Genomic DNA, 12638 nt, shown 5'->3' on the forward strand with positions numbered 1-12638 from the left:
ATACAGAGATAGTATATTAAAACCACATTTTAGTTCATATTTTATGGTGTCTCAAAATAGCACAGTGGAGATCTTAAGTAGCCTAGTACTAAAGAAGAATTTTTAGTATATTAAGTACAAAATTAGTGCACGAAAATAGAGCACTTTAAGTATATTATAGAAATGTACTTTTTTTCACCTGGGATAACATTTTAATTGAAGAACCATTCAAAAAGTTGTTGATCACTGTGACTGACCACCACTAGTCCCGCTAGATGCTGAATGGCTCCGCCTGCTGCAGAGGGAAGTGGGAGCTGCACTGAAGGGGACACAAGTTTACTACTTTAATTAGGACACATTTACACAGCCCAACCAACCCAAAAGTCGGAAAAAAAGAAGAAAAGACATGGGATTGTAATTATACCGAAGTCAAATCTTTTCCTCAGCTATTGCCTTCGTTGCGTTCGTTTATATATTAACAGTTTTAGGAGAGGGAAGCTCCCGCATAATAAACCACATAATCTGATGCATGAGCTGGGTCTCGTGTAGCACATCGACCCGCCCGGTTCGGTGTTACCGATTCATGAAGTAGAACATTAACCCAGGAGGGTTAAACTGCTTTAACTGCACCGCGAGGCGGATGAGTTTTCACTCTGTGGAGGACGGACTTGGACGCGTGCTCAGGAATCCACTAGATGTTAAGTGTTGAAATACACACTCGATTTCAGTGAAGACATGGGAAAAATGAAGGGTAATGAGGGCTGTTTTTAAGCTTCAACTGTTTTCACATTCTTTCAATACAAGTCTTTGATGTGGCAGTTTTCTCTAAGTCAAATTTTGGAGTCGTCTCTGCGAGACGTGTCTGTTTTTTTGGATATTGTCGTGGACTGAATCATTTATGCAACTTTAAAGCAGTCGTAAGGGTTAATGTTTGAGTTTAAACAAAATTTGCGTCATGTACACTATATGACGTACTTGATAATGCCAATGCCTAAATATGATGCATTGCACGATAATCGGTAAATAGGACAGGAATGTTGAATGCAACAGTTTCGCCAGTTGGGAAAAAACAATGTTGTGCTTGTGCAGACTTGAGTGTGGTGGAAATGCGCATAATTTTTCAACTCCATAATACTAAAACAAATAAAAATTGCACTGCATGATCTTGCTTTTCTGTTCCTGTTGGCTAGGGTAAAACCTGGAGGCACAATTTCTAATTGTTTTTGATCAACATTAAATTAGTTGATAGTAGATTTTTTTCAAATTCCACACTTCTATCACCTACTTCTCATTTAATCTTTTTTTTTTCTGCTCTAGACAAAGATGTTGATGCAGAGAATCATGGGAAAGAGCAGCGTTCACCGGTGAGAGTTATTTCCCCTTTTCAGCAACACTTTTTGCATTACACATTTTAAAATATTAACTATTTGCTAAAGACTCAATAAAACTTACATCAGACAGCAAATAAAGGTCACTACATTCTGTAATGCTGTTAAACATAACTACAGATATGCATAGAGTAGAATATTATGAAATATTCCAAATGTTATGTAAACAAAACAAAGGAATTCACCATGGGGGTATTTTTTTGTCCCACTGGGTTGTTTTTGTCTCTTTTGGGGTCATTTTTGACCAAAGCTCTGGTACATATTTGACGCATACTACCATTTTAAATTCTGATGAATGAACAGGATAATGTTAATTATCTTTTGGTCCAGTTTTTCTTCCATTTTCTTCAGTGAAAATGTGAAATGCCTGTTTGTAATCAAATGCTACTTTGCTTGCACACAGAAATTATGTGGGACTAACTACCCAGTTAGCATTGCCTTCATTGTGGTCAACGAGTTCTGTGAAAGATTCTCTTACTATGGAATGAAAGGTAATTAAACTGAATATATATGTTAGAACAACATTTTTTAAAACTTTTTCTTTGGAGAAAAAAGGATTGTAATCTTGCATTTTTGCACATATATAGAAAATCTGCTATCACTTTCCTAATGTTGTATTAATTATTATGCGTCTTATTTATACAGCGGTGCTCACGCTTTATTTCATCAACTACCTGGGCTGGGACAAGGACCTGTCTACAGCTGTGTACCATGCTTTCTCAAGCCTGTGCTACTTCACTCCACTTCTGGGAGCCTTGATAGCAGACTCATGGTTGGGGAAGTTCAGGTCAGTCCTGTTCTTAATACTCAGTTGATGAATAATTGGGAAAGTTGATGTTGAAAACAGCCTTTTTTAAATTCTGTTTACAGAACCATCATCTATCTGTCTATAGTCTATGTGATCGGTCATGTGGTCAAGTCCGTGGGTGCCATTCCTGATGTAGGGGACAGCACTCTTCATATGTAAGCTTCTTTTGATGCCAGTCAAAGGTGTAGCATTCTACTGTGAGGCCATACTGTAAAACTGTTTCAAGTGAAATAAGTATTTCGAGTTTAGAGGTGCAGTGCAATTTTTTTTTTTGTTGTTGTTTCCTCATAGAGTTTTGTCAGTGGTTGGTCTGATCCTTATAGCTTTTGGGACAGGAGGAATCAAACCATGTGTTGCAGCTTTTGGTGGTGACCAGTTTGATGAGGAGAATGTAAGTCATGACACAAAATTATATCAGCTAATGTTTACACCTGTCAAATTCAGTAAAATGTAATGCTTCTTTAATATCTCAAGTCATTTATTTTTAAAACACAGTAAAATCAGAGAATGCTGCACAGCAGAAATAAATCAAATAATGGAAATAAATATTATATACACAACCTAAGATAAAACAGCACATAATAATATGCTTAGACAAACAAACAAAAAAAATCTAGTGTTTTAGGAGAACACTCATATGAGTGATTTCAAATCTAATTGACATGGGCTAAAAAACACAACTTTTGATTTGATTTGATTTGATATGGTCTTACCATATCTAACTTCTTTTAACCCTTTCTCATTCAGACAGATGAGAGGAGAAAATTCTTCTCTATCTTTTACATGTCAATCAATGCTGGAAGTGTCTTGTCCACCATTGTCACACCAATACTAAGAGGTCAGTTAAGATAAGCTTCATTCTACAATTACTCTTTTAAAGTAATGAAAGTATATGGCAGTCATAAAGTGCCATTATCATGTCAATTAAAGTAATCTTAGATTATCATTACACTCAAACTCTATAGGTGATGTGCAGTGCTTTGGAGGAGACTGCTACGCCTTGGCCTTTGGAGTTCCTGCGGCTTTAATGGTCATTGCCTTAGGTGAGAGTCCGTGAATTTTAGGTGGAAGAATGGAAGGAATTTGGGAAGAATTGGTAATCCTAAACGGATTGTATTTGTGAAACCAACTGTACTCAGTAGGCATGTATATTTAGCGAACTCCTGGTGTTTTATTCTGAAATCCCAGTATGTTATGATAGCACATTAGCGAATCCCATTCACTATACCATGAATCCTGTATGGAAACAGAAGGGATTCAGCCTTTGTCTGGAAACTGGATAGACCATATACACATATAGTGGCTCCAAGAAGTAATTGGGGACACTTTAAAATTATTAGTGTCTTTGCACATATATATGTGTGTATTGTATATATGTATGCGTGTATATAATTTTATGGATATTATTGGCTCTGACCCATTGCTTATGCTCCTCTATTGTAGGTAACTTTGGATAAAGCATCTGCTAAATACATAAATATAAATGTATTTAGATTCTGTTTACTCATTTAGCTGTGAAATGCATTTTAAAATAGAGAAATCATTTTTGCAAACACAACATGGCTTGTATGAACCAATACTTGATTATTAATGCACTTTCACTGCCATGGTCCCTTTATCTACCTCATTTAACTTATTAGGCATGTAATTAAGTCTGTACTTGTTAATGTAGTGGTGTTTATCGCTGGAAGTGGGCTATATAAGAAAAGTCCTCCAGAGGGAAATGTCTTGGCACGTGTCTGCAAATGTATTGGGGTAAGTAAATGTTATCAACAGTCTAAAAGCTTTCTTTAATGTGTCACTGAAGGATCTGGAGCATGAAAAGAAAGCTAAGGGTCATCTTTTACATTGATTTTGCCAGTTTGCTATACGCAATCGATGGAAGAATTCCAAGAACAGCCCAAAACGGAGTCACTGGCTGGATTGGGCAGAGGAGAAGTACCCAGTATGTTTTAATTGCTATACAAACCAAATCTACCCAGTTGAAATCCTGGGTGCTGCTTCATCTACCAATGAAATCAATATTTTAAATCATGATTCTGATGTTTTTACAGAAGCGGCTCATTCAGGAAATTAAAATGGTGTTCAGGGTGCTGGTTCTCTATATTCCATTGCCCATGTTCTGGGCTCTCTTTGACCAGCAGGTAAAAGGTTTTATTCAGTTGATATCCTTTATATTCTTTATAACTCAACTCAACACAGTATTTCACTAAAAGGGACAGTTCAACCAAAATGAAAATTCTGCCATTAAGGAACAAGAAAAATGTCTTGATTCCTCATCATATTCATCATGAATTCTTTGAATAAATCAGAATTATTTGTGAAGTTAATGAAGAATATCTCTCTTTGTTCTATGCCAGGGTTCACGCTGGACTCTCCAAGCCACTCGAATGAACATGAATTTTGTAAGTCCTTTTTTTTGTGACCTCCAATATTAAGGCATTAATACTTTATTTTAATAAAATTCTTTTTGGGTAGGTATACATTTGGGAATGCAAGATTGTTAGGACAGTGAAAGCAATTGTCACACATTTCATAATATTATTTTGTGATTCTAAGCAATTAAGCGATATGCCAAGTAAAATAAGATAACATGATGTCCCTGATTTTTATTTTGATAACAACATATATGCTACAGGCTTTGACATCACTATTGAATCCAAAGGTTATATATCTTAACACTTTATAATAGTTCTTGGTGTAGAAATTCAAATGCTGCAGAGTTTAAGTGCTTAATTTTTTTCAATATTATTATTATTTTTTTTTTTTTACTCTATCCTAGCTTAAAGACCTTCAGTATGAAATTATTTTTGTTTTTAGTCCATGCATGTCAGTTTTGAAGATGTCTATGATAATGTACTCTTCAATCATGACAAAATGATCACATTTTAGCTAAAAATCAGAATAATGAGTTGCTAATTTGTTTTCAGGGTGGAGGCTTCATACTAAAGCCTGATCAAATGCAGGTGAGACAAACAGACAAAAAATCATCAGACAGACATACACATACATAGGCTAAGGGTTCATTGTTGAATTTTTAATATAATCAGTTTTGTTTAAAGACTGACATGTACAATTTATTTTAATAAATTTTAAAGAATACATATTATCGGTAATTTAAATATTAAATATTTATTTCTGAATTTTCAACATTAAAACTCAGTTAGCTCTAGACTTTGGACTCTTGACTAGACTTTTGAACACTTTGCAAAATAAATCATTACATTTATTATTTATTAGAACATCAATTTAAATCTTAGATAATACTTTATATGGTTAAAGGTTATGAGGGTCAATCTGACAAAAAGTGTTTACTCAAACTTATTCCTGTTCTTTTGTCATACCAAAATGACCAGTCAGTTTATGATAGGCTGTAAAAACCTAAGTAACAAAATTTTATTGTTATCACCTTCATAATCAGTGTCTTATAGTGTCATTCACTGGGTGTGTGTTTCTGTGTTGTTAAGATGCTGAATGCTTTGCTGATTCTGGTGTTTATTCCAATCTTTGACATGGGCATTTACCCGCTGGTAGGGCTGTGTCGGATCAAACTCACGTGAGTGCTGTGTAAATGCACATGTCACATGTCAGAAGAAAAAAAAAAATATATATATATATATATATATGAAAAACATGGGGGGGGGGGGATAAATCAAACATGCACATTTTAAAAAAACATGCATTTTAGTCTGCGACTAGGCTTAAGCCTTGTCTGTGAAACTGGCATATATGTGTTAACATGACACTCATTTGATTATTTAGTATCCTTGTTTGTGTAAATCAACTTTTCTTGTTCATTTTCAGTCCACTAAAGAAGATGGCATCAGGCATGATCCTTGCTGCACTTGCCTTCTGTGCTGCAACTGTTGTAGAAGTTTACGTCATTGTATGTACATTTCCAAAAAATAAAGATCTTCTGTAGAACCACTAAAAGCAGTCATTTAGAGCTTGTCAACATTAACTGAAAGTGACATTTCATCTCTGTGGCCAGAAAACTGTTGTGGAGCCTCCTCCTGCCAAAGAAAGCCTCATTCAGGTTTTCAATCTTATGGATTCAGATGTCAGAGTGCAATTTCCAGAACACAATGTCTTCTCAGAGCCATTTACACCATATGAGGTACTGTCACTGCAGACAAACATGAGTGCATTTTATTGCGTCCATACTCAACACATACTTATAATAATGTATTTTCTGTATATATGACTAATATGTTAAAAAATAAATGCTGTTTTTTTAAACTTTCTATTTTTCAAATAATAGAATCTTAAAAAATGGATCATGGTTACCACAAAAACTTAACAACACTGGTAACAATAATCAGATGTTTCTTGAGCACTAAATCAGCATATTAGAATGATTTTTGAAGGATCATGTGACGTTGAAGACTGAAGTAATGATTCTGCTTTGACATTAGCATTGATTGACATTACATTCAAATAGAAAACACCCATTTTAAATTGTAATAATATTTTGCAATAATAATGTTTTGCTGTATTTTTGAATGTAATATCAAATAAATGCAGTCTTGGCGAGCTTGAGAGACATTTAAAAAAATGATAGACTATAGGATACATGCATGAGTATATGATACGCAAACTACATCTCTCGGTTGGTTAAAGGATTAGTCCACTTTTAAATAAACTTTTCCTGATAATTTACTCACCCCCATGTTATCCAAGATGTCCATGTCTTTCTTTCTTCAGTCGAAAAAAAATTAAAGTTTTTGATGAAAACATTCCAGGATTATTCTCCTTATAGTGGACTTCAATGGGTCTCACTGGATTTCACTAGATAAGACCCTTATTTCTCATCTGGGATCGTGTTGAACAATTTGAAGCTGCAATGAAACTAATTTTGACCTTCAATCGTTTGGTGCCCATTGAAGTCTACTATAAGGAGAAAAAACCTGGAATGTTTTCATCAAAAACCTTCATTTCTTTTCGACTGAAGAAAGAAAGACATGGACATCTTGGATGACATGGGGGTTTGTAAATTATCAGGAAAAGTTTATTTAAAAGTGGACTAATCCTTTAAAACAAACCACTGTCACGCTAGTAAAGTTTCGATGGATGACTATTGTAATAAAGGTAAAGACGATTACAGTGACATACAGGAGTCGTGTTTTAGGCACACGAGACGAGAGTCCGTTCGTATTTATCAGTGCACTGATCGCTATTGAAAATTATTAAAAATTGGGGGGTGTGGAGATGCCATTGTGTACGTTGTGTCAAAGAGGAGGCCCACTGTCTTTGACTTTGAAAACCCCTATATTCAAGCAATAAGTCATCTGAGGCCATGTATTATGTGATTTTACAAGAGTTAAAGGAGCTTTAGGCTCTCAGCTTCACGTCATGTCTATGACCATTTCTAAAAGTGCTGTAATGCACTGGAACTCATGCTGTAACTCATGTTATTGCTTTATTTGATTAGGTTTAGCCAGTAAACAACAGATTTTTTTATTACACAGGATCCTTCGGGATACACAAGTCTTCCACTTACTGGCGAATCCCAGCTGCAGACAGTGACTGTCAGTCACAATGGGGCAGAATACCAGTGTGGACTCACATTCACAGAACGGGCTGCCTACAGTCTTATCCTGCGCAATCCTGCACAGCCTGGTGACACTGTTTGCAAACTGGTGAGTTCCTGGTTGTGGAATTATATTATCGATTTCACCAGCAGAGATTCTACCAGAATATATTCTATAGCAATATACATTACTGTACAGAATTTGACATTTATCATTATTAAAATAAATACAGGTGGAAGATCACATCACCAAATCTGAAACCGGGGCTGCATATCTAAGGTATACCTAACACTCGCAGAACATTGTTTTATATTGTTTCAAGTTACTGTTTAACAGCTTTGTTAAACTTTAGTGCTTTGATTCAATTATCAATACCTTCAAGATAACCTTTGACAAAGCAACTGGGATTGCCTGAAATCATTTTCAGTACACTTTTGTCTTTTGCAGGTTTATCAATACCCACACTGAGAATATGAACATAACTGTTGGCAAGGAAGAATTGTATGCACCTGCTAATTATGGGATTTCTTACAATATAAGTGTACCAAGGGGAGAGTGAGTATTTTAATCCTACAGAACATCTGTGTCATTATCCATAAATATAGTTTCAAGCAACCCCTTCAATTGATCACAGTTTTTCACTTCTGCATTTACTCTTCTTGCAGATACAATAGAGTTGTTTGTGAAACAGACTCCAATAAATATGAAATCGATCTGGGACTTCTTGATTTTGGTGCCTTCTACACAGTCATACTCACACAGGTGGGTGATAGAGTTCAGTTTCTAGTTAATGTTTTTCTTCAACTTATAATTTACTGCAAAGTTTAAGATATACTTTATTGTGTACTTTATAAGGGCTGAACTCAATGAGAACTTGGCTTAAGATTTTACTGGCTATTTCTGCTGATAAATGAGATCATGTAACATTCAGTTCTGCATCCTCAATTTATTGAAATGTTTTTGTGCCACTTGCATCACCAAATAGACAATAAAGCAATAAGCCTCAAGAAGCCGTGGTTTACAGTGAATTTATAACAGGTTAGGCACCACGTGGAGCGGAGTGCCTAAAACCCCCTTAGCTCTTATAAATTCACTGTAAACCACAGCTTTATAAAATGGTTACCACACAATACAAATATTAAAGCCAAAAAATATGTATCATGAAGTAAAATCATGAAATGGTGGCAAAGATTGTCTTTATGAGCAAGTCACTCAGTCGCAAAGACTTGTGAACACAGAACAAGACGCAAATGACAAATGGTTTGACTAGCGCTGTCAGTGTCAGCAGGGCATGGGAAAACCCATTAAATGTTAAAAGGACAAGATCACAGCAGACATTCAAACAGATTTTTTTTTATTATGAACATAGGACTGACTTGAAGGAAAATGCAAAATTTGAATGCAGGTAATGAACTCGCTCACTCGATATCTCTCTCACAACACTCTTCTACATAATGCTGTAAGCTGCAGTGAACAAAATCAATTGAGAACAAACATGTTTATATTGCTAAGAGTGGTTGCTAAGACAGACGCAGCAACATACACACTCAGTGTCGCATCGATACTAGTGTAATTCGGTCAGCTGTATGTTTTCGGGAATTTTACAACAGCTTCAAACGCGGCTCAACCAATCAGAATCAAGGGCCAGAACTATCCATTTTATAAAGACTGTTTAAGCATGCTTCCTTAATGATTCCATCATCTGCCATGGTTTGTATACTACCGTTCAAATGATTTTTTTTAAGAAATAGAAATTAATAATTTTAAAGGTGCCATAGAACTTTTTTTAAAAAGATGTAATATAAGTCTAAGGTGTCCCCTGAATGTGTCTGTGAAGTTTCAGCTCAAAATACCCCATTAATTTTTTTTTAATTAATTTTTTAACTGCCTATTTTGGGGCATCATTATAAATGAGCCGATTCAGGGCTACTGGCTACGGGCTCTCCGCCCACGGAGCTCACACTTGCCTTGAACAGTGCATAAACAAAGTTTACACAGCTAATATAACCCTTAAATGGATCTTTACAAAGTGTTCGTCATACATGCGGCATGCATGCGGCGGATTATGTGAGTATTGTTATATTGTTTACATTGATTCTGAATGAATTTGAGGCTGTGCTCCGTGGCTAACGGCTAATGCTACACTGTTGGAGAGATTTATGATTAATGAAGTTGTTTATGAATTACACAGACTGCAAGTGTTTAAAAATGAAAAAAGCGACGGCTCTTGTCTATTCTATTTCAAATAAATGGTGTTCTTTTGAACTTTCTATATTAAAGAATCCTGAAAAAAAATTATCACATTTCCACAAAAATACAGTTTCAACTGTGATAGTTAAGAAATGTTTCTTGAGCATCAAATCAGTATTTTAGAATGATTTCTGAAGGATCATGTGACACTGAAGACTGGAGTAATGGCTGAAAATTCTGAAAGTTTTTTTAATTATATAATATTTCACAATATCACTGTTTTTACTGTATTTTTGATCAAATAAATGTGAGCATAAGAGACTTCTTTCAACAACATAAAAAAATCTTGCCAAACCCAAATTTTCAAATGATAGTGTGTGAATGTCATTGATTAGATAACAAAATATTAAACCAAGTGCCATATATTTAAAAAAAAGACTGCACAGGCATACATTCAATTAAAGGTGCTGTATGTATTTATTTATTTTTGACTGTACTAAAGCAAGAAAATGCCATATGTTTGCAGGTATTTAGGAAACGTGCCAAGTTCACATACTCGTTTTTACAAAGAACGGTGCTACATCCAGTTTTTTCAACTTCGATATGTGCGTCCCGTGTTGGAATGTCTGTTTTTGTTTTGGTCTGTGTGATCCCGCCCCCTGCCAATTTACCCAATACTATTTCAACACTGTTCCAGTACACTGTACAAACTGGGTTGCCAGTCGGTGGAAAACAAGCTTATTGCAGCTTATTAATATGACCAGAGACATATTAAACACGGATAAATCAACTAAACTTAGCGTAAATGCTCTTTGCCTTCCATGGTCAATTGTGCTCGCTCCTGTTGCGTGTCCTCAATCTAGCAACCCTCATGAGCATTGAGTCTGAGGTGGGGGCGGGGGAAACAACTCTCTCCAATATTCTTAATTTGGACTGCTGTCAATATTACATGCTGCAGCACCATTAAAATATTTCAAAACAAGAAGCAAAAAATGCTTTTATGGATCAATATCTTGACACAGATATGGTTCATTTCTACAGGAAAGCAACAATCTAACACCCAGAAAGATGGAGGATATCCAAGCCAACAACATTCACATCGCCTGGCAAATTCCACAATATGTCTTCCTCACTGCTGGAGAAGTTATGTTCTCTATCACTGGTTTGGAGTTCTCCTACTCACAGGTAAGTCTATGAAATGCTTTGTACTTTTAGCTTGTGTGCATATATTTCTTATTCTTATGCATTTGTGCGTAGGCACCGGCAAGCATGAAGTCTGTTCTCCAGGCTGGATGGCTTATGACTGTGGCATTTGGAAATGTCATTGTACTGATTGTGGCAGAGGGGGCCGGGATGGAACAGGTAAGCAGTGTGGGCTTTCTTATAAATGCCTTTATGGTTTTGTTGCATAGATCCTGCACTGACAAACTGCTTATTTAATCTACAGTGGGTAGAGTTCATCCTTTTTGCTGCCCTTTTGGTTGCCGTCAGCATCATCTTCTCCATCATGGCTTACTTTTACACCTATGTGGATGCAGATCAGCTGGACAAGATTTACGGTGAGGACGCAAACGACGAGAAAGTGAAAAGTTCAGATAGTAAGAACAACGAGATTGTTTCCATGGCTGACATGCCAAAGCAAACCAAGATGTAGCAAAATGACCATTTCGTTATGAAGTATTCAGATCCATTAACTGCAATTAAGCTAATTATGCTAACATCTTTCACATCGGACTCTGTTATTTTGTTCCAAGGCCTTTATGTGGCATTATGCTGAACTCTACTGATCAGGGATCATATTCCAGCTGATTTAAGAGAAATTTACTGCGCTGAAGAAATTTATTGCTATTATTATTATTTTACATTGCATGGTACCTTGCAAAAAGTAATTTGTTTTTGAGTAGTTACCTTAAGAATGTGATGGACTTTACATACACAACCATTTAAAGATTTGGGGTCGGTAAGATATTTAATGTTTTTGACATTAGATATTTAAGTCTCTTACGCTCACCAAGGCTCCATTTGTTTGATCAAAAAATACATGAAAAACAGTGTAATTGGGAAATATTACAAAATCTGATCTGTAAAAATGAACTATTTAAATGTATTTTAAAGTGTAATTTATTTCTGTGATGGCAAAGCTAAATTTTAAGCAGCTATTACTCCAGTCTTCAGTTTCACATGATCCATTTATTATCAATGTTGAAAACAGTTGTGCAGCTCAGTATTTGTGTGGAAAATGTTTTTTTGTTTGTTTTTTTTACAGATCAGATTTCAGCATTTGATCCAATTATTATTTTACCCTTAAAGTTAAAGGATTAGTTTTCTAACCCCAAATTCACTGGAAAACTTGTACTTTTTACAGAGGTTGTGTGAGAAAAACACATTTGATTCACATTGGATTTAATTCACTGTCTATATTTCTGAAACATTTATTTCCTTATGAGGTTTGGGAAATTTTAGTCATGTCTGAATAGGACCTTTGCTGTCATGACCATTCAGGTAAATAGTATTTTTGATTAACTCCTGGACAACATTACTGTCACATCAGTTACATATGTTTAAATATGTGTAATACATGGAAAATGTGAACGTCTAATCCCACTTTAAATTTTAATTAATAATTTTGTATCTGGATAACAAACGAATATTAAACATCGTTGACAACTGATGTGATTGTTTGTACAGAAAGTGTCATGGAATCAAAAAATAATCAGCATATGATCTTTTATTTATAAAAGT

General features: G+C 35.3%; 1 protein-coding gene across 1 annotated transcript; it reads left to right on the top strand.

Annotated features, from left to right (window-relative positions):
• The first annotated feature begins 409 nt into the window (after positions 1–409).
• slc15a2 (solute carrier family 15 member 2) lies at positions 410–12613 on the top strand. Its single transcript, XM_067408671.1, has 23 exons — positions 410–730; positions 1297–1343; positions 1771–1858; positions 2013–2154; positions 2238–2330; positions 2467–2566; positions 2923–3013; positions 3141–3218; positions 3848–3930; positions 4037–4120; positions 4230–4319; positions 4536–4580; positions 5106–5141; positions 5643–5731; positions 5980–6061; positions 6167–6292; positions 7644–7814; positions 7939–7985; positions 8154–8261; positions 8372–8468; positions 10938–11081; positions 11154–11258; positions 11344–12613. The coding sequence occupies exons 1-23, from the start codon at positions 715–717 to the stop codon at positions 11548–11550; spliced, it is 2169 nt and encodes a 722-aa protein (XP_067264772.1). The 5' UTR covers positions 410–714; the 3' UTR covers positions 11551–12613.
• The last annotated feature ends 25 nt before the right edge of the window (positions 12614–12638 follow it).

The sequence above is a fragment of the Chanodichthys erythropterus genome, chromosome 14, assembly GCF_024489055.1.
Source record: "Chanodichthys erythropterus isolate Z2021 chromosome 14, ASM2448905v1, whole genome shotgun sequence".
Classification (NCBI taxonomy): domain Eukaryota; kingdom Metazoa; phylum Chordata; class Actinopteri; order Cypriniformes; family Xenocyprididae; genus Chanodichthys; species Chanodichthys erythropterus.

What these genes read in the sequence shown, in the direction of transcription:
- slc15a2 (XM_067408671.1), top strand. An exon ending in ACACAGTCATACTCACACAG is followed by an intron (nt 8,469 to 10,937) that starts GTGGGTGATAGA and finishes TCATTTCTACAG; the next exon opens with GAAAGCAACAATCTAACACC. An exon ending in TGGAGTTCTCCTACTCACAG is followed by an intron (nt 11,082 to 11,153) that starts GTAAGTCTATGA and finishes ATTTGTGCGTAG; the next exon opens with GCACCGGCAAGCATGAAGTC.